Source organism: Amphiura filiformis, chromosome 4 (assembly GCF_039555335.1).
Source record: "Amphiura filiformis chromosome 4, Afil_fr2py, whole genome shotgun sequence".
In the NCBI taxonomy this organism is placed as follows: Eukaryota; Metazoa; Echinodermata; class Ophiuroidea; order Amphilepidida; family Amphiuridae; genus Amphiura; species Amphiura filiformis.
The window spans coordinates 20,362,567-20,383,933 of NC_092631.1; the positions used below are offsets into that span (position 1 = coordinate 20,362,567).

General features: G+C 36.5%; 1 protein-coding gene and 1 long non-coding RNA gene across 2 annotated transcripts in view; both read left to right on the plus strand.

The window, feature by feature from the left end:
• Positions 1 to 11,967, plus strand: part of LOC140150046 (uncharacterized) — a 36,767-nt gene extending 24,800 nt beyond the window's left edge. The window contains exons 8-15 of the mRNA XM_072172051.1: positions 3,788 to 4,027; positions 5,220 to 5,342; positions 6,617 to 6,865; positions 7,534 to 7,644; positions 7,756 to 7,995; positions 9,438 to 9,548; positions 9,854 to 10,111; positions 11,837 to 11,967. Coding sequence (XP_072028152.1) covers positions 3,788 to 4,027; positions 5,220 to 5,342; positions 6,617 to 6,865; positions 7,534 to 7,644; positions 7,756 to 7,995; positions 9,438 to 9,548; positions 9,854 to 10,111; positions 11,837 to 11,967 — 1,463 coding nt within the window. The remainder of the gene's footprint in view (positions 1 to 3,787; positions 4,028 to 5,219; positions 5,343 to 6,616; positions 6,866 to 7,533; positions 7,645 to 7,755; positions 7,996 to 9,437; positions 9,549 to 9,853; positions 10,112 to 11,836) is intronic.
• Positions 11,968 to 12,162: 195 nt separating this feature from the next.
• LOC140149713 (uncharacterized) lies at positions 12,163 to 13,215 on the plus strand. The gene is made up of 3 exons (XR_011858714.1): positions 12,163 to 12,379; positions 12,794 to 12,892; positions 12,994 to 13,215. It is a non-coding gene; the product is annotated as an uncharacterized lncRNA (long non-coding RNA).
• The last annotated feature ends 8,152 nt before the right edge of the window (positions 13,216 to 21,367 follow it).

A 21,367-nucleotide genomic window follows, 5' to 3' on the forward strand; every position in this document is an offset into this window, starting at 1 on the left:
ATCATTGACCAAGACCATACACGTCACCCGACTTTTAGTAGGTTAAAGGTTACACAGGGGTCAAATTGGCCAAAAACGTGATTTCAGCTAAAAATGCTTCTTCTCGTACATGTAACATTCTACAATGACGTCACTTGCACATAAGCATCGGCTATACCCAGTACCCATAGGGTGTAAACAGAATTGGGGTCAAAGGTCATTGAGGGGGAATTTCGAGTATATAACCAAATACCTTCAAAATGCTTCTTCTGCCACATATTACATAACACAATGACGTCACTTACACATGTGCATCGGCTGTACCCAGTGCCCATAACTTGCACACGGAATTGGGGTCAAAGGTCATTAAGGGGGTAAAATCTCACAATTGCATTATCTCGACATATATAAGGGGTAAGGGGCTCAAACTCGATGACAACACATCTCATGACCAGGTGAACATTTTACGGGGGTCAGGTCAAAGGTCATGCAAAGGTCAAATTTTAGAAATGCATTTCCTGGAAAACTGTAAGGGGGCACAGGCTCAAACTTGGTGACAACAAACTTAATGATCAGAGGAACATTTTGAAACACTTTGCAGGGGTCAGGTCAAAGGTTAACTGGGGTCAAATCTTATAATTTCATTTTCTGGATATCTGTAAGGGTATGGGGCTCAAACTCAGTGACAACAAATCTCATGACCAGGGGAACATTTTGCAATGGTCAGGTCAGAGGTCATGCAGAGGTCAAATTTTAGAAATGCATTTCCTGGAAAACTGTAAGGGGGCACGGGCTCAAACTTGGTGACAACAAACTTAATGATCAGATGAACATTTTGAAACACTTTGCAGGGGTCAGGTCAAAGGTTAACTGGGGTCAAATCTTATAATTTCATTTTCTGGATATCTGTAAGGGGTATGGGGCTCAAACTCAGTGACAACAAATCTCATGACCAGGGGAACATTTTGCAATGGTCAGGTCAGAGGTCATGCAGAGGTCAAATTTTTGAAATGCATTTTCTGCACATCTGTAAGGGATACGGGACTCAAACTCGGTGACAATAAACCTCATGACCAGGGGAACATTTTTGGAACATCTTTCAGGGATCAGATACCTCCAAAACACCAACATGCCCAGCTAGGTTTGTGGTCTATGACCACCATTTGCCACTAGTTTTAATCTATGTTGCATCACGTTGGGACAGTGATGTAGGAAGTTGCTCATCTAAAATGGATTCATAATCATAGACGTCTAAGATGGATTTGGCGTGTAAGATGGAATCTTAGGCCTCTGGGAATAGTCAACGCATCTATAGGGACTGCAGATAGGCATTAGTTCTAATTCTGTTAAAGATGAAGTGGCCTGAAGGCTGTCTGATTGATCTACGAGTGCTGGTTTGGGTCTGGCTAATATTTAATATGTTGCTAGGGTCATGAGTCTCTTAAAAAGCCTCTTGGTATATACCGGACTTCGGTACGTCTGACTCCAGCAACTCTCTAGATTGTAGACGCTGGATGAACTTGTTAGTTGTGCACGAAATGTGCATTTGTTACATGATGCAGTCATGTCTACAGTAGAATTCACCTCGACCTTTGCAGGACTTAAACCCCATTAAAAGCTATCAAACCAAGATAACACTCATTGAAACAGCTCAACTGATTAAATCGGATCTTCTCTGGCTGTGCACATGTGTCTGTTTTATATGTGCGATATAGCAATGAGCTGCTATAATACAGCTTCAGTTGCCCATATCAAAAAATGAGACCTTTCCGGATAACTTCCCGATAGTCACCGGGTAGACACCGGCAAATTTCACATGCAAATTAGATAGGTAGCGGGTGGCTACCCGATAAATTTTTGGGAAACCATAGTGGATATACCTTTCAGGTAATAGGTACCGGATGACTACCCGATGACTTTTTTGGGAAACTAGCGGGTAACTACCCGATGACTTTTCGGGGACCTAGCGGATAACTTTTGGTGACAAAATGCCTGGTGACCTCTTTGGAGACTTCCTGTTGACCTTTTGAGGAATGCAAAAATACAAATTCATGAGTATGCACAAATTTATTAAACAATTTAGCTTTATTATTTGAATTGTAGTTTTTGGAGAAATACAACTCTGCAGTCATGGCAGTTGAGCTTAATATGCTATCTTGCTATAAGAAACTTGAAAGTGTACAATGAAATTGTAGTTATTGTAGTTATTGTACAAAAATATTCTTCTGATGTACTTTGGTTCACACCTTTATAAGGTGCATACCTTTCAATTAATGTACAACCAAATTGATATGATATACATGTATTACAGTACTTAAATGTGATGACACATCCTATAATTTTTTATATCAAATATTATAATAGCTTAACATAAAGCTTATATCAGTTAATTGACACATTAGCTAATGATTAGTAATTAATTTTTAATTGAACGTTAATTTACTGTCAAAATCATGTATGATTTACTAGAAAAGATATAAACTAAAACATTCAAATGTGTCATATATTAGGTACATGTATAAAGACTGCATCAATATACAAATCATTTCATACAAATTTTCCTACCTGCATTGTTATAATGAATCAAGCATTCAATGCTTTATAATTCCTACAGCATGTTCCAGGTTAATTAGTAAACATCTTGTAATGTCCTACATGTAAATCCATACATTTTGAACCACAAATATTCTGCACAACTATATTCCAACTGCCAACAGCTAGCTGCTCCATTTTGAATTCATTCAGTGACCTTTGACCATATACCCAGTTACCCACCCGCAATGCATTCTTAAGATGCTTTATGCTATTTTCAAGGTCAAATTAAAAGCGGATAACCACCGGGTAACTCCTGCAAAGAATCTAAGTTTCTGGGAACCTTCTGGGTAACTCATTTGAAATATTTGAGTTTTTGGGAGACTTCCGGATGTCTACCCGAAAACTTTTGGATAACTTAATTAGGTAATCCGCAAGGTATCCGCTAGCGGGCACTTTTGGATAACTCATGAAAGGGTACCCGAAAGGTTTCTGATGACCACCGAATGGTCACCGGATAGTCACCGGGAAACTTTTCTTTTTGCTATGGGTGGGTAACCGATTATAAAGGAAACGCAAGGAAACAATGGTAGTGGACCTTTGTTCACGAAATGAGACAATGGCCTGCTTTTTGTTAACCAGCATTCTTGAAAATGAGCAACATAATGATTGTTGACTTAACACGGTTTGGAAATAATTTCTTCATATTTTTGGTGTTATCTGTCGTTTACATATCCTTCCTAACACACAAAAGTGCGACCCTTTGTCAATCACCTACAGTGCCCAATTTCGGCATACTATATAAGAAACTCATCATGATGATTGACAGAGAATAGTTTAAATGTAGCTTGTACCGTTTTTTTGTGGCATCCTTCAGAAGTGAGCGGTCCGATACCAATATTTTCGGCCAAATCTCCATTCAATTAACACGGGGAGTTGGCTAGCTATGCATTGCCCTCACTCATATTTTACAAAAGTGCGACTATTTCTGAACATCTAACCTAGCTGTAATTTTAGGTCATGTTAGAGAAATATATTTGCTAGAAGTTTGGAGAATAATTTAAATATTGGCTGGTTATTTTTTCACACAGTGATGTTAACTAGGCAAGTGCCCATTCTTCCAACATACATCATTTGTAGAGGTCACGCGTCAATGGTGAGAGCACTGTGTATTGTGTATAGGAAAACGGACAGTAACTGCAGTATGAACCCTTTATGTATATATTAACACTGAAGACCTTCTATTTTAACCAAGGCTACTTTCACTTCATTTCAGTGACTGCTTTAGACGACATGGACATCTTTGTTGGTTCTTGCCCGACTATAGGTTCACCTGCCAACCAACTTTGTTACAATACCGGAGATACAATAAGTTCTTATGGAGGCACTTTCGGGTTCACGACTCCCTATCCGGGTAAGCCATGCGACCCGGGTATCTACGGCCAATATTTAACTCTTACCAAGTCTTCGTCTGGATTAATTTGGGCTTGCGAACTACACATTTACGGCAAAGAAGGTAATTCATGTCACTGTTCTGTTATTATGTCGTTTCTCCTTTCTTTTTTTCTTCTGTCAACACTTGTATTCTCATTCATCAATTTTGACCAAACTTGGTCACAAGCAGAACTGTTCGTGATCATACAATCACAATCATTAGTTAAAGATTACCCAGATATCATAAGGGTAAAAATGTTTCAGCACAAAATGTATCTTTCCCCACAAACAACGATTAAAATTAACGTCTCTTGCACATATGCATTTACATTATCCAGTGTCTATGGGGTGCTCACAAATTTGGGGTCAACGGTCATTAAGAGGTCATTTTCGCTGAGACTGAATACCTCCAAAATGACCCTTCTCCCACAAATAATATAGTACGATAATGCTACTTAATTGCACACATACATGACAATTAGCCAGTGTCTATGAGGTGCTCACAGATTTGGGGTTAAACGTCATTTAGGGGTAATTTCTGGTTTGAGACTGATACCTTCAAAATGCCTCTTCTGCGACAAATAACGTAGCAAAATTATGTATTTGCACACATACATTGACATTAGCCAAGGTCATCGGGGTGTTCATTATTTGAGACGAAAGGCCACGAAGGGGTCATTTCTGGTATGAGGCTAATTACATCTAAAATACTACGTTTTCTACACGTACGTGCAACATAACTCTGTGATACCACTTCCGAATATGCATTGTCATTATTCAGTATCTATATCTCATGTTCACATGACATGGGTCAAGGTCACATCGGGGTCATATGCGTAAAAAATGTGGTTTCACCTGACATTAGCCAGTGTATTTTATTTATCCGATGTGTTCACAGATTTGAGGTCAAAGTTTATAGAGTCATTTCATTCTGATACCAAATATAAAATTATTGAAACTGTTCTTCTCTCATAAATAAAGTAGCACGATAGTGGCACTTGTGCACGTGCTTTGACATTAGCCATTGTCTTGGGGGTATTCGTGCCACTGTTCATATGGGACAGAGATGGCATAACTGACTGTCTTCGTGATCTGTGATCACAACATGTCTAGTTATTGTTATTTCTTCTTTTGCCAACTTTCACTTGTAGAAGCTTTTGATATTACGCACATTCAATTATTACTTATGCATATGGCATGGTAAAAATATTTTGTTGAAAATATTAATACTAATATGGACACAAATTTTGTCTTTCAATTTTGCATTTTTGCAGTTTCACATTTGGTTCAAGCCAGATTACAGTTTTCTCAGTCACATTTTGAAGTTGATGAAAATGATGGCAGCATAATGATTACAACTAATCGCACAGGGCTAACGGAAAGCTGCACAACAGGAGGTATTGTGGTTTAATATAAAATGTTTCCTGGTTTCAGTCCGAGTTTACGATCACGATAGTAAGACTTGGTGGACGGGGGGCAATTGGCGATCTTTTAAAAACGTTCGTAGCAAAATATATATATTAATTAGGTAGTTTATTTTGATCAATCAAAACTCGTGAGCATGATTTCTCGGAGCTGGTAAGACGTATTGTAGCAAAACATGGAGAAACTAATTACCCAGCAAACACAAAAACGTTTTAAATAAGTTATATTTTGGCTTTTGGTTTAGGTAAAAACGTTTTAATAACATTAAAATGTCGGGTTATATAAAGGCTGTGATAACGTTTTAAAACGTTTTGTATGAAAACACACTACAACAATATTTGTAAATGTTTTCAAAAACTGTTATTGTAAACTATTTTTGCAAACATTTTTGCCAAATATTGTGTCAATACTTAAATAACATTATGTTAAAATATTTGGACCCAGCAAACACAGAAATGTTCTTAAAATGTTTATTTCAAAACCTTTTAATAACATTTAAATGTCGGGTTATATAAAGGTCATGAAAACGTTTTTCAAACGTTATTGAAAATATTTTGGGCAAACATTTTTATTCGAAAAATATTTTTTCAACTCCAAAATAACATTCTGTTTAGAATGTTTTGTATCAAGTTTTCAAGAATGTTTTTGGAATGTTTTTAAAACGTTTTTATACCCTTTATATAACCCGACATTTAAACGTTTTCTGTAAAACATTTTATTTGCTGAGCAGTAGATTATCAAAAAATGTTTTTTAAGGTTATGCAAACGTTTTACACTCTTAATATACCCTTTATATACCTTTTGAATGTACCCTTTTTACTTGCCTTATGACGTTTTATACTCTTTATATGCGCTATGCCCTATACATAACCCGACATTTAAACGTTTTCTGACAACCTTTTATAACCTTTTGCGAATGATGTCGAAAACGTTTTGTGTTTGCTGGGTATGGACTTCCTCCTCATCAGATGAAATTTTCAAAGGCGTCACTACTCACTACCACAGGACACACTCTCCTGGTGTCCTCTCTCTCACACACACACACACACACACACACTCTTATAAATCCTTCAGTCTATCTCGACTTTCTCTTGATCATCCTTTTAAATATTTATTCCTCAGGCCTTAAAAGTGGGGAGAGGCAAGAAATATAGTTGTAGTGCCGCCACTGGTCCGGGCACTGGTCATTTATGAGACCTGTTATATGCCACTTACATCAATGTGTACTAATGTTTTCTTCCGTTAGGCTACTATACTGAGGGTATAACAGCTACTACAAGTGACTTCGTAGCAGTTCCGTATCCGCCCGATGAAAGCAATCGAATCTCATTCTCACAAGGTGAAAATGACGGCACAGTCAAGCAGTTTCCTGTTACCATACTTGACGATGATCTATGCGAACCGTCGGAAACATTCAGAGTAATCCTGACTGATATTAAAGGCGGCACAACTGGCGTACAGACTTGGGCAACTGTAACGATCAATGATAATGATGGTATGAAATATTATATTAATGTAAAATAGTGCTTAATATAATAATGTAAAGACATTTCATAACACGCCCCTCCAGTTAAGTCCATACATTTACATGGTTGCACGCTTGTCAATCAGGTTTAGTTCCACTAGTCCTAAGGTTCCATAATCTTACGCCTCCCTAACCTAATCCGAACACTAACTTTGGGACAAGCGAATCAATTTTATTTTTCTGTCTATCTAGCAAACTTTTTTTTTAGTTTCGGCCTAACTAGCGAACCACAGTTTTAACCAGATGAAATCTATATTATGAGTTTTTATAAACCTAATGAACGTTTTTTAATTGATTTGTTCGGGTTTTTGACAACCCTGAATAATACAAGAAGGCCTAAAGCGTATTTCTATTGGGCCCATTTGAATACCGAGACAGATTGGGAACAGTCAGGGGTTAGCGTCTTCGAGAAAAAATATGGTGTTTACATTGATGAACTGAAGAATATTTTCTGTATTCGATAGTTATGCAAATCAGTTTCACCAGATCATGTAATTGTGACATTTTTCGCCTTCTTGTGCTCAAGTTTATAAATCATGTGGACAGAGAACAATTATGTTTTGTGCGATAAAATATGACCGAAATAATGAGGTTCGTGTACTAAACTTTACATATCAATCTTACCATTCTCTTTGAAGGTGTTATGTTCTCGTTTGAGTATGATGCGTACTACGTAGCTGAAGGAGATGGGGCAGTTAACATCGGTATTCGACGCACGGGACAAGGCGTCATGCAACCAGGAAGTGCAGGTATGTTCACGCCCTCTTTTACCTAAAATCAACCATTCCATTTTGAGTTGCAGCATTATTAAACTATGACATCATAAATTGTCTAAATTCCTCGTTGTCTTTTTTTCACAGAACTTAATTTTGCAGAGAACACAGCAACTTCTTTTGACTACAACAATACACAAGTTGTGGTCGACTTTGAAGCATCTACCAATGACGATACCGAATTTGGAAGTGTGAGTCTCAAGGAGGATGATGTTTATGAAGACACTGAGATATTTCAAGTGTCTCTTGGAACATTGACACCTGCAAATGGATGCAGTAAACCTGGGGACATAGCGACAGCATCTGTTATTCTGCAAGACAATGACTGTAAGTCATGGGCGTCCTATTAAAGGTCTAGTTGTTTAATGATTTCACAATACAATTCACTGTCAGAATAGTGAGCAAAATATGTGACCATCCAGCACAACTGAGCCCTGAAGTCGCCAATCATCATTTTTGAGATATTCAACCAAAATATTCTGCTTGAAATTAGCTTGAAAATGATGGCTCAGTTGTGGTGGATGGTCACATATGATCAAACATTAATGTTAGTGCATGGACAGTTTCACGTTAAATAAATAGCATAGTAACTAATGGATTATGTTTGCTCGCGTGAAAAAAATAACGAGGTAGTATACTGTTGGCAGCGCTGATGGTCCTCGTTTACCCGTACAAAACTCAATTCGCACCTAAACCCAACGCACTGCAAATCCTTTTAAAACAAATTTAACGTTATTGCGATACTTCAATGCAGTATTTTTGGAAGAAACTGCAATGCCGGTAACGCAACTCACCGCAACGCAGATGCAGTGAAACATGAACGGACCATTTCTACATATAAACACAGCCAAAAAAGAAAGTCTCCAGTAGTTCCATCCCCATTTAATCAGATTCTGATGAGTTTATGGCAAAATAATTTATATAATAATTTTCTATACACTCTCCTTCGAAGATTGATACCAAATTTGATATCAAAAGTTTAATCATCGTGAGCATAGAAACATTTGTTTGGAAATTCGTGCAATTTTAAAAATGACATAGGGAATTGTATCACGTAGCAGAGCTAGCGTGAGTGCCAAGAATTACGTCGCCTTAATAGGCCGGCAGGTTAAAGGTTTGCCCATGCATGTCAAAATGCAAATCAAATACCCCGCTCTTTCAATTGTGCGCAGGCAAGGGTACAATGATTCCTATACGGGCATGCTTCAGGCCACATAATAAGCTGATACCATGCATTGATTTTTGCGTGGTCAATTCGTAATTTGTCATTTTTAAAATTGCACGAATTTCCAAACAACGGCTCCTTTGCTCATGATGATTAAACTTTTGATATCAAATTTGGTATCAATCTTCGCAGGAAAGTGTATAGAAAATTATTATATAAATTATTTTGCCATAAACTCATCCGAATCTGATTAAATGGTGATGGAACTACTGGAGACTTTCTTTTTTGGCTGTGTTTAGATTGATTGACCAGGGTACTGCATATATACAGAGTAGGTTGTCCTGGTCCTTAAATGAGGATAAGTAGTATATGAGAGGTCTTGGAACACCTTGGTCAGAGTCTTACTGAAAGGCGTACTGTCCAGTTGTAAAAGGTGCTTCTATGAATATTTTAACACAAACTACTTTAATATCTCTAGAGTTTCATACATTGTGTTCATGAATATGATATCCTGCCGCCAGATCAAAATGAACTATACGATAATTATCTTTAATGTTGTTACAACATAAATGCTAAAAATTTGTATAACGTGTTTATTTTCCAGCCCGGTTCTGGTTTAACCTGGTCAATAATGATGCAGCTATATCTATACCAGAAGGCGACTCCAGAACCATTGAAATCTTACGACTGGGTACCGAACAATCAAAAAACCTTGGTGAGTTAAATACACGAAGAAAATATTGACTAGCCTTCTGTGGAAACAGATCAGCCTAGGTGGCTTCGTTTCTGTTTGTTGGAGGGAAATTATTTTGATCGGTTAGCTGTTCAGTCAAATACAGAAACAAAAATCAAAACCAATTACCATTGAAATGATTAAACGGGATAAAAGAAGAAGATTTGATTTACTAAAAAAATAAAACAACCCATTTAATATGTATTTTAATTACTTGGTGAATAAAAGTATCAATTCATTTTTGAACAACTCGTTTAAAAATCATGTTAAAATGATTCGATTTCCAGATATTGTCATCAATGGAATAACTGCGGATACATCCACCGATTTCAGCATTGTACCCGCTCCAGATCCAAATAACGACGACGTATCTTCAGTAACGTTACTCAGATCTAATGATAGGGAAAGCATTACTATATCGACACATGATGATTTTGACACAGAAAACGATGAAGTTTTTACTCTTACCCTTCGGGATCCACTTTATCCTGAAGGAAACCGAGCTGACCCGTTTACTTTTACCGTGATTATCGTCGACAATGATGGTAATACATTTTTTTTCATAAAATAATGAAACACCGGATTCATTAATCACTCTACGCTGAAAACAATCTTCGAACAAATTATGCATGAAGACCAATATTAAGCAATAAGCATGATATCATGTTTACTCGTACATAAAATTTGTATTATATCGCGAATTTCAAAACAAACATTTGATATCAGAAGGACATTATTCGTATTCAGAATGTAATTCGATGTCTGATGTGCTCTCGTGCCCCCCCTGATTTGGTAGGTTTGTAGTAACAATTCAATTACAATGCTTGTCAAAACAAAATTGTACTCGCATACCCTAGCTTTCGAGAAAGAGAAAGAGACAAATACGTTAGCCTTTGCCTCTTTTGAAGGAAGCTTGATCACAAGAAAAGATCAGTGGAATGATCTTCTCCACTGCTTTTTCCACAGTTGTCTTTTTCTCTTTCTCTGTCTTGTGATCAAGACGGAACCGTCTTAGGAGACGAAAGATATGCGAGTACAATTAACACGCATAACCTTGTATTGTTACTAGTACAAACCTACCAAACTAATTACATCTATATCATAAATTGTTTCATTAGGCCCAAAAAAATAATGGTTTGTCTCAAAGCTAACGAGTGGTTTGAAAACAAATGCGAAATGCGATTTTTTTTTTTTTTTTTTTTTTTATTCCCGACTTTTTTCATGATATTTGGAGAAAAAAATCTGATTTTCGCCAATTTTTCTGGAAAAACTAAAAAAAAAAAAAAAATTTGAAATAAAAAAAAATTCTGCATTTCTTTTTTTCCAAATCTCACGATTTTACAAATGCGCGCGCGAGCTTTGAGACAAACCTTTTTTTTGGCCTTAGCACGTGTATGCTTGTTCCAAAAATGCAAAAGTATGTTGTAGTTTAGCAAAATATGTCTCAATTGCTTTGTTTTAAAATTTTAGGATGTAAGTGGATTATCTGTTTATTTTGATTTGTTGTTTGCCCAAGTTAAGTTTTTACTGTCCAATTATTGTGATATAAATAAAACGTATTCATGTTAGTAATGTTACCTTCATATTACGGACTGGTCCCAGCAAACACAAAACGTTTTCGACATCATTCGCAAACGTTTAAATGTCGGGTTATATAAAGGGTATATTAAGAGTATAAAACGTTTTCATAACCTTAAAAAACATTTTACTGCTGAGCAAACAAAAATGTTTTACAGAAAACGTTTAAATGTCGGGTTAGATAAAGGGTATAAAAACGTTTTAATAACATTCCAAAAACATTCTTGAAAACTTGATACAAAACATTCTAAACAGAATGTTATTTTGTGGTTGAAAAAATATTTTGCGAAAAACGTTTGCCCAAAATATTTTCAATAACGTTTTAAAAACGTTTTCATGACCTTTATATAACCCGACATTTAAATGTTATTACAAGGTTTTGAAAAAAAAAACATTTTAAGAACATTTCTGTGTTTGCTGTGTTCAAATATTTTTAACATAATGTTATTTAAGTATTGACAAAATATTTGGCAAAAATGTTTGCAAAAATAGTTTATAATAACATTTTTTGAAAACATTTGTTGTAGTGTGTTTTCATACAAAACGTTATCATGACCTTTATATAACTCGACATTTTAATGTTATTAAAACGTTTTAACCTAAACCAAAAGCCAAAATATAACTTATTTAAAACGTTTTTAAAACGTTTTTGTGTTTGCTGGGGTGTTTATCTGGCTTTGATACTATTCCAGCTCGTTATGCGTGGAAGCAGACGGAGTTTTCCATTGAAGAGGACCAAACAAGGCTGAGAGTATGCTTAACCAGGACTGGGTCTGGGGACATTCTGTCAGATGAGAAAATAGTTGGCAAGTATATTTACTGACAATGAAACCACATTTTCTATCACAACAACATACGCTGATGTGATGAAGAAATATTTAGATACGACATTGCACTTGCAGTCGATGTTATAATATGCGCCAGCTTCATTTACAGTCTTATAAACGGGTTCAGCTCATATTTCGCTATAATAAAACGAGTATGTCTTTATTACTTACATTTTGAATATCAGGCATAACGTCCAGCAAAGAAACCGCAGATCCAAACAGTGATTTTGAGCCCTTGACGACGATCACTTTTACCCGAGGCAGTGCCGAGGCTTGTGGGGAGGTTCAAATTCTTGAAGACACAGAGGTTGAATCTTCTGAAAGCTTCACACTGACTATCCACTAATGGACAAGATATTGTCATAGGTGCCGATAACATTGCTACAATCACCATTACAGATGACGACAGTAAGTTCAACAACATTCATAAATAATTACATGCTAATGACTATACTGGAAGACAGAGATAAAAAGACTAGTTTGCGTCTGACGTCATCTGTCAATCAAACTCGAGCACAGTTTGTTTACAAGTGCCGTGATGATGTGAGTTGATGAACGCGGCAATAAAACCGGATGTTGAGGATCGCACAAAAATACCTCATCTCAAATAGAGAAACAAAAAACGCACAGAATGCTTTGTTATATTTTATGTATGATTTGATATACCCAACTGTAAATGATTGGGAGATATATCAATGATATGAATGAGAAAACAAAGACAAAATTATTAAATCAAAAAATTAATTTATCACTCCAATATTTCCTAGTCAATTCTAGTCAAAATAGAATCAAATAAAAACAATTTCTTGTTTTTAATAACAGCTGTGGTAGGATGGGCCCAAGACGCATACAGCTTTGACGAAGGTACAACCGATTCCAGTATTCTTATCACTAAGATAGGAAATGGACCTGCTTCAATCAGTAAGTGATTTCCAAAATATTAAAATATCCAGGACAATGTTTTCCTATAAATGTTGCATTTCACATGTAACAATGTTACATTCTCTCTTCTATTTTTTCAGGACTTGTTGTAACCCCTGCAGAGAATAGTGACTTCAAAATAGATTCTCTTACTATCACCATACCGGCTGGTTTGTCAAGTCAGACCGTTCCAATAAGAATCACCGATGATGCAGATGTTGAGTCTGATGAGACGTTTGCTGTGATTCTGACTCGTGACGACTTTGGTAGCATATCTCAAGCACAGACCATCGTCACCATTGTCGACAATGATATTGACACAGATTCAGGTACTCTTTTTTATCTTACTCAATTCATTTATGTTTAATGCTGAGCCACTAGGAAAGCTTTCACCTCATTATAAAGGAATGAATGATGAGATAACAACCAGAGGCGTAGCCAGCTTTCTTGGTGGAGGAAAAAATAAAAAATTCGGGAGGAAAGACGAAAAGGATTTCCCGGTTGCATCATTCTGACCCGGTAATATCGGTGGGATATAAACATATCAAAAAAAGTAACTAACCCCCCTTAAATATCGGCCATTATTCAAAAAGGGGCTGTTGTATTACAAATCTGTAAAATGCGTTGGAAGCAGAATTTATTTCTGCGCATTTTGACACCTCATTTAATACGATAGCCTAGAAAACAATAAAACACCGGTCAATTTAATGTAGTGAAGTTCAGATTTGAAGTTCCACTTACATACAAATTTTTACAATACAAAAACACTCAGATATCATTACACAGATTTCCTTCCATTACACTGAATACAAAATCAATACAACTTACTGCAACTTTCAAATCTTGGGTTACATTGATTTAATGTACGCTGTGACGTCAATATTTAATCAATTGCTGCAAATGAGGTGTCAAAATGTGCAGAAATACATTCTACTTCCAACGCATTTTACAGATTTGTAGTACAATCACGCGTTTCTGAATAATGGTCATTATTTAAGGGGGGTTAGTTACTTTTTTGAGATGTTTATACTTATAGCGGTTTTAGAGCCACTATTATACATGTAGTCTTTAGGCTTCCAAAAACTACTTTATTTGGACAATGTGTCAGTGTAGCGTGCAAACATTTGGTATTTTACACTATTTTTACCCATGCTCAGGTGAATATTTGTGGAAACGGGCTCCTTGACCCTTTTCATTTCCTTTGTCTTCCCGATTTTCTCTTTCATTTTTGTTAGAGGGGTACTTTTGTCAGGGGGCACTGCACTTAACAGCCCTACATACGCGTCATTTCCAATGTTCAGGAAATAATGAAGGGCCTTCTTTTATTGTACGTATTGTAAAGTATCCACAGTGTTACGTATAAACCTATTAAGGCAAACGTACGATTGTGCTATGGCACCTCTTTTGATTTTGCTGTTTGGATTTGTCACCAAAAGGCCAAATATTTTCAACTAAATGACAACTTTTTTTCATTACGTATCTAATTACTTTTTTACAATTACAAATTTTCATCTAATGCGCCCATAAATTGAGACCAAAAAATCCACCTCTCACCGAGAGAAATTCCCAGCCTCACACCTGTATCAAGTTCAAGTCGTAAGCATTGTACACTACATGTAGAGGTTTTGTGAAATCGGCACATGGAATTATCAGTGCTAAGGGATGAGCCGGCGCGGCGGTTGACCGCCGGTTCCGTTCTGTTCTAAACAATGGAAACCGGCAATTGACCGCTGGTCGAATTTTGATTTCATCCCTAAGGGGGATGATAGCTTAAAAAGATCTAGCCTGGCCCTGGATATATCGATGGTATAAACAGATTGATGTAATTTAAATAAGGCTGGAAACGCCAGCGTTTACTATATTATCGGCACAGTGAATGATACGATATAATTAGATGTTATGTTACTTTTAAATGAAAGGAGAGTTATCGAAGGGATCAGGAGGTACGACCAAATACAATATCAAATTTCTCGCAATATTTTTGTACAGGTCTTGGAAGAGGTGCCATAGCTGGCATAGTTGTAGCTGTTGTCATGTGGGAGGATTGATCAGTACTATCGCTGTTGTGGGGTTCTGTTATTTTGTGTCTAGAAGAACCGCAGCGTCCCGTGCAGCAGCTATATCCAGTACCCCTACTGCAGCTGCAATAGCTTCTGCAGGAAACACTGATCTGTTCACCGCTGCCTATGGTTATAATCCAAGTGGATATGGGCTGCAAAATGTAAGTGTATATTATTTTCTACTCTGATCTAAAAAACAAATCCAAATTGTTTAAGGCTCAAGATACCTAAATATAGTCAGTATTTTTGACTGAGCTCAAAATGAGCCGGGCTCATAACCAAATTTGAGGTACGGAATGTTGGCATTCCAAACAATCTTGGAGCCTTTGGATAGGTTAAAGGGCTTTTGGACCTCGATCATTACCGAAATAGTATTAGTTATTGTTCATGTTCTACACACTACGAATAGTGTGGAGTCAGTGAGTTCATCAATTGATATTACTGCAAATCCGTGGGAAATTATAGTTCATTATACTTTAGGAGTAGAGTTTGGATCTATGAGAAAATAAAATCAATGAAATCCGTACCTTCAAGATGTCAAACGAAACCACACACCTTTTTTAATTATTTATGTTTTGTTTGTTTCAGCCATACTTCTAGACATATGACTCATACAGGGGGTCTCCGAAAGAACTATACCATCGAAAAATGTTTGAGAATTTTAATTATTGAACCAAACACAATTGTAACACTATCCCGTTTTTGTCATTGTGTCAATCAAACACTCAAAAGTAATTTTTTGATGGTACAGCTCTTTTAAAACGCCCTGTACAGCGGCTATCTGGTAAACCCGAATGGAGGATGGCGGATTTTGAGAATTGAGAATTTTGAGAAATTTTGAGAATAACAAAAGGGTTGTTATAATATGAAGCTTATGCCACTGATTTCTGATGCTGGAATTTACAGTGCACGATTTTTGGATACTGCATGCTTTGGGCGTTGAATTTAACACTGCCATCTAGTACGTAACGCGATACAATGCGATGAGATGATGAAAATTAAAAAAGTAAATTGCATCAACGTTTATATTAGTGTTGTATTTTAGCACCCTATAAAGAATAGAAAGCTTCATATTATATTAATAATAGTATATAATAATAGTAAGAAGAAGAAGAAGAGAATAATAATAATAATAAAAATAATAATAATAATAATAATAATAATAATAATAATAATAATAATAATAATAATAACAACAACAACACAATAATAATAATATAATAATATTAAAGAAAAGGATAAGGAAGAAATAAAAATTCCCTTTAAAAGGGAAAGCCAGCTACAATCTAGTAGATGTCTTGTAATATTATTAGTTTAGGTGGAAGGCATTTTATTGAAGGGATAATGATTGTGCTTTATGGGAAATTTGGAAATATCAGCATTTTGTATAGGTGAAGGTGCCACTTATGGGTAGTATTGACTTTATTGTAAAACACAAAATATAGACAGTTGACATTTTAATAATATTATTTAACTTGTTTTATTTGCAACTTGCAAAATGTCCTGTCTGACTGGCAAAATCTCTCAGGCGGGGTTCCACAAGGCACCCTAAATGGGCCTATTATTTGTATGGTTCTCGCAAATGACGCTGCCAGCATGAACGATCCAAAGAAACTCGCTTTGAAATATGTTGATGATTTAACTGTAATTGAAAACATCAACACCAGAAATGGTAGTACTATCCAAACTGATTTAGATAATTTTGACGATTGGGCTCTGTACAACAACATGGAAGTTAAACCCGTCCAAATGCATGTACATGGACGTCTCCTTCATGAAAGATCCCGAGATATTACCCCCTCTGCGGCTATGTAATCAAAATCTTAAAAGTGCCGATGTGATCAAAATTTTGGGCATTAAGATCGCCAAAGACCTCAGTTGGGACATTAATATTGGAGACGTTCTAGGGCGTGCTAGTGGCCGGCTGTTTATGCTGACCAGGCTCAAAAGATTTGGACTGAGTGTTCAGGATCTGGTTACTATCTACGTTGGTTTTGTGCGCCCCCTTCTTGAATACGGGGTGCCCGTTTGGCATCCGGGGCTGACGGAAAAACAACACCTGGCTTTGGAGCGTATTCAGAAGAGGGCGTGCAGAATCGTCTTGGGTGGTAACTACATTTCTTACCAAGATATGCCCTCGTCACATGTAAAATGTCTGATCTGAGAAGCAGACGCGACAAGATCTGCTTAGATTTTGCTATCAAACTGCATGAGTCTCAACAGTTTCGCAGCTGACTACCTAAGTTGAGATCTGAAGTAGTCAAAGTTCCTCTCCGCAATAGCAACATGATGACGCTGCCGAAAGTACGCACGCAGAGATACGCCAACAATGCTATCCCGTACATGGTCAAAAAGTGGAATGAACAGTTTTGACCATTTTGCATTCTCTGTGCTGCGTTATTTCCGCAGTTCTCTCTGCTGTTTGTACTGAGGTTGGTTTTAGTTTCAGCTTCAGTTTGATTTGTCATTGTTGTTTATATTGTAGTCTCATTTAATTGTTGTATATATTTTCTCTTGCCATAGTTGTGATATTTTTGTGTTAATTTTTGATATGTAAATGATGAGGTAAATCACCTTTTTGCTGCGAATGCATTGTTTTAATAAACCATAAATAAATAAATAAATATAATAATAATAATAAATATAATAATGCTTTTTATCAAGTTCTTTTACAATAATTACCGAATATTTGTAATAAATCATATTGTTTATAATAAGAATTTAGTTACGTTTAAAAAAAAAGTTATTGAAATTATTTATTATTTTCAGGTGTATTTCTCTTGCTAACTTTTTGAGTATTTGTTTAAAATAAATTTGGGAATTTTCATATATTCTTCACTTGTTTTTATTTTCGTTTTAAGGACATTATAAATATGATGCGATCAAGCAAAATCAGTCGGAACTCGGAATATTAAATTTTCAGTTTCTTATAAGGTATTAGTAAGAGGCATTTACAAAGCTGCATTTTGCAGAAACCCCCATTGAAATATGATTGAACAAATTATTCCAAAGATATGAGCAATTAAAGAGTTTCTAAAACAATAGGAAACAAAAGGAAATATATTCTTTGTTTGGCTATATCTCAAAATCGATATTTCCGAGTTCCGACTGATTTTGCTTGATCGCATAATGTGACGTCCCATGTCAAAACCAGATACTTTTGGGCAGGATCGTAAATGGCGAAATAGCCAAAAATGTTATAATGTTTAAAATATAAGTCATTGAGTCTGTACTGTACATACCCTTGTGGAGTTATAATCGAAGGGCCAAACTTTAAAAACGTCCCATTGCGCCCAGCATATAATCTAAGTACACCTCATTTATTCACTTGCTTATTGCATATGACACAACGAGTTCATTGTATATTTCAAAAAATTAACCCTAATTAATTATGCGGATTAAAATTAGCAAAATGATAAACACAACTTTATACTTCTATAGCCTATGTACCCAGCCTTAGCTAGATAATACTTGGCTAATTAACATTGCATAATTGGGCGTATGTAATTTACATATGTAGCCTTGCTTTCAGTTTTGCGCTTCGTTAACTCCGACCTAATTGCAGGCGGCATAGGAAGCGCAACACGTAACGTACGAGGCTGGCGAAGATACAGGGCTGACAGCCCCATTCAAAATACACGGTTAGCAAAAATACAAACGAAAAATTAACTTGCAGTGGGGTACTTTGCAGAACCCCAACGGTTTTAGAGTAAGATAATTTTGCTTTGACACCACATAACAAATTTAGAATTGTTTGTGAAGATTTCATGATTATGTGTTAATCCAATGGCGACCTCAAAATTGGCGATATCGCTTCCATCACCGCCTGCTAATTGGAGTTAACAGAGCCAAACGCCGCCAACGGCAAACGAAGTGGTCAATTTAGGTGGATACACGCACGGAGGCAGAGTAGCCTATAGACGAATCCAAATCCACGCATTCCTACACCTGACTAGCAGCCTTTAGTTGGGTAGCCGTCGGCTACAATGCACCCAAAATGTGAAATGATTCGGCCTTGGCGGAAATTTTAAACTGCATTCCATCACCCGTTTTACATCTTCCGCGAAAACACAGGTAGACAAAAGAATGATTAAAGTTTACACCGGAGTTTACAACACAATAGGCCCTATAGTTCCTTCGGCAAAACACACATCTTCTACATGGTCTATTCGCTGTTGAAGTGACATAAATCGGATTAACTACACCATATCAAACGCTACAAATGGATGTACTTGCGAACAAAAGGACTATGTATGAATAGATGCGACGGGATTACCTGCGGAATTATCTCTATTGTATATATTATTCTATTAACCCTCCTCGTCCTTGCATCTCCTCTCGGTGTTAGGCGGCTTTTATTTGCACAATGGGGCGCTCAAAACACCAGGTTGGTGCTAGCGGCTACCCAAAGTTGGCCGACCAAATCCTGACCATGACTTGGCTCGTTGGATTCGTCTATAGAGGAATCCAAATCCACGCATTCCTACACCTGACTAGCAGCCTTTAGTTGGGTAGCCGTCGGCTACAATGCACTCAAAATGTGAAATGATTCGGCCTTGGCGGAAATTTTAAACTGCATTCCATCACCCGTTTTACACCTTCCGTGAAAACACATGTAGACAAAAGAATGATTAAAGTTTACAAGCTTCTACATGGTCTATTCGCTGTTGAAGTGACATAATAATCGGATTAACTACACGCGGTATCTATGCATTGATGTACTGATGAATTATCTCCATTATATATATTATTAGCTATTATTCTATTAACCCTCCTCGTTCAAGGCTTTTATTTGCACAATTGGACGCTCAAAACACCAGGTTGGTGCTAGCGGCTTCCCAAAGATGTCCGACCAATTCCTGACCATGACATGGCTCGTTGGATTCGTCTATACGCCGAAATCCGGGTGAAGTTTATTGACTTTTTGAGCATGTTCCCCCACAGGAATTCTGGGTAATTTTTATCTGTGAGATAGTCAGGACCAATACTCTCATAACTTAATACCAAAATATTTTTAGCTTGCAGTACGATAGTTGCCACTTCCGCCTTTTCTCTAGAGCACCTTTTGGCTATCCCCTGCAGCCCTACATATACAACATCAGGGTACAATTTTCTCATTCTTATTATATTTATCAAACCATCAAAACTGAAACTATGCTGAAAAGATTATTATAAATTATCAAATTATATCTGAAGTCCTGGTGCGGTTGGTTTATTATATTATTGACTAAACACATTCTTTTTAATCTTTTTATTTACTTGAGCTTTGTGAAACCAATAATTAAGGCTAATCAATCATGAAATCATTACATGTACATGTATATTCTATTCGCCGTAGAAGTGATGAAGTGATCAACTACCATAGAAATAGGTTTAAACAAGTTTTGAATATATCGCACTGCACTAGTACGTTCACGCGGTACTTCTGCTTTGAACCATACATGTCAAAGAACGGGGATAAACACCTGAATCGTAATTCTATAGCAACTCGCACCTGTAAGATTAGTTTGAAAAAGGCGGTGTTGTAATCAATCTATGATTGCAGACATACACAGGTGGTGAGTGCAACCTGATTGTAGTGCAGGGCGATGTTCCGTTCTGTCTGTTTTACAAAATAAAGTGGATAAAACCCAAAGTTGAAACATCTATCGCATACGTTTCGTATTAGACATACTCTACTTTTAATACCCAACTACCACATGCTCTTCATATCATAATTTTAAAAATTGCAATTTTAAAATGAACACATATTACTCAGGGCCCTCGTCCATGCAGTTCAGACGAACGCGTGAATTCTTATAAATTTGAGAAAATTAACGTACACATGCCGCTTGCGTTCACCCCATACTAGTTAGGTCACGTTTTGAGTTCCAAGGGGTCAAATCATAAATTTGATTTTAACCAAAGAAGTCTCAAATTATTCCTCTTGCAAAACTATTGTAAATTTATATAGTTTGGAAAATCTAGGATGTTTTCTCACATAATACCTCAAGATAGGTCAAGGTCAATAGATTTCAATGGGGCTTTAACTCGTCAACCCGTTACCTAGGAATACAACCTAATTTGAAATGGTTTCGCAAGATTAACAATTTCAGACTATTTTAATGAAAATAAAAACATTTTTTAGATTTTGATTCCTGTGGAGCCCAAATCATAACCTTTGACCCTTTTGTTAATAACTTGAGAACCGTTAAGGCAGAAAGGTCACGCTCTACTTTTCTGAATTCTTATAACCAGGGGAATAATTTTGTTGAACAAGATTTGAGCGACCTAAAATTGGACCCCTATGTAAACTTTGATGACATTTTTCATTGATATTTTACCATTATTTGATTTGATTGAGCCCAAAAAGGGGTATTCTATAATAGACCCCACTGGTTACCTTCATTGTTTACCGGATTTGGATAATTGCTTA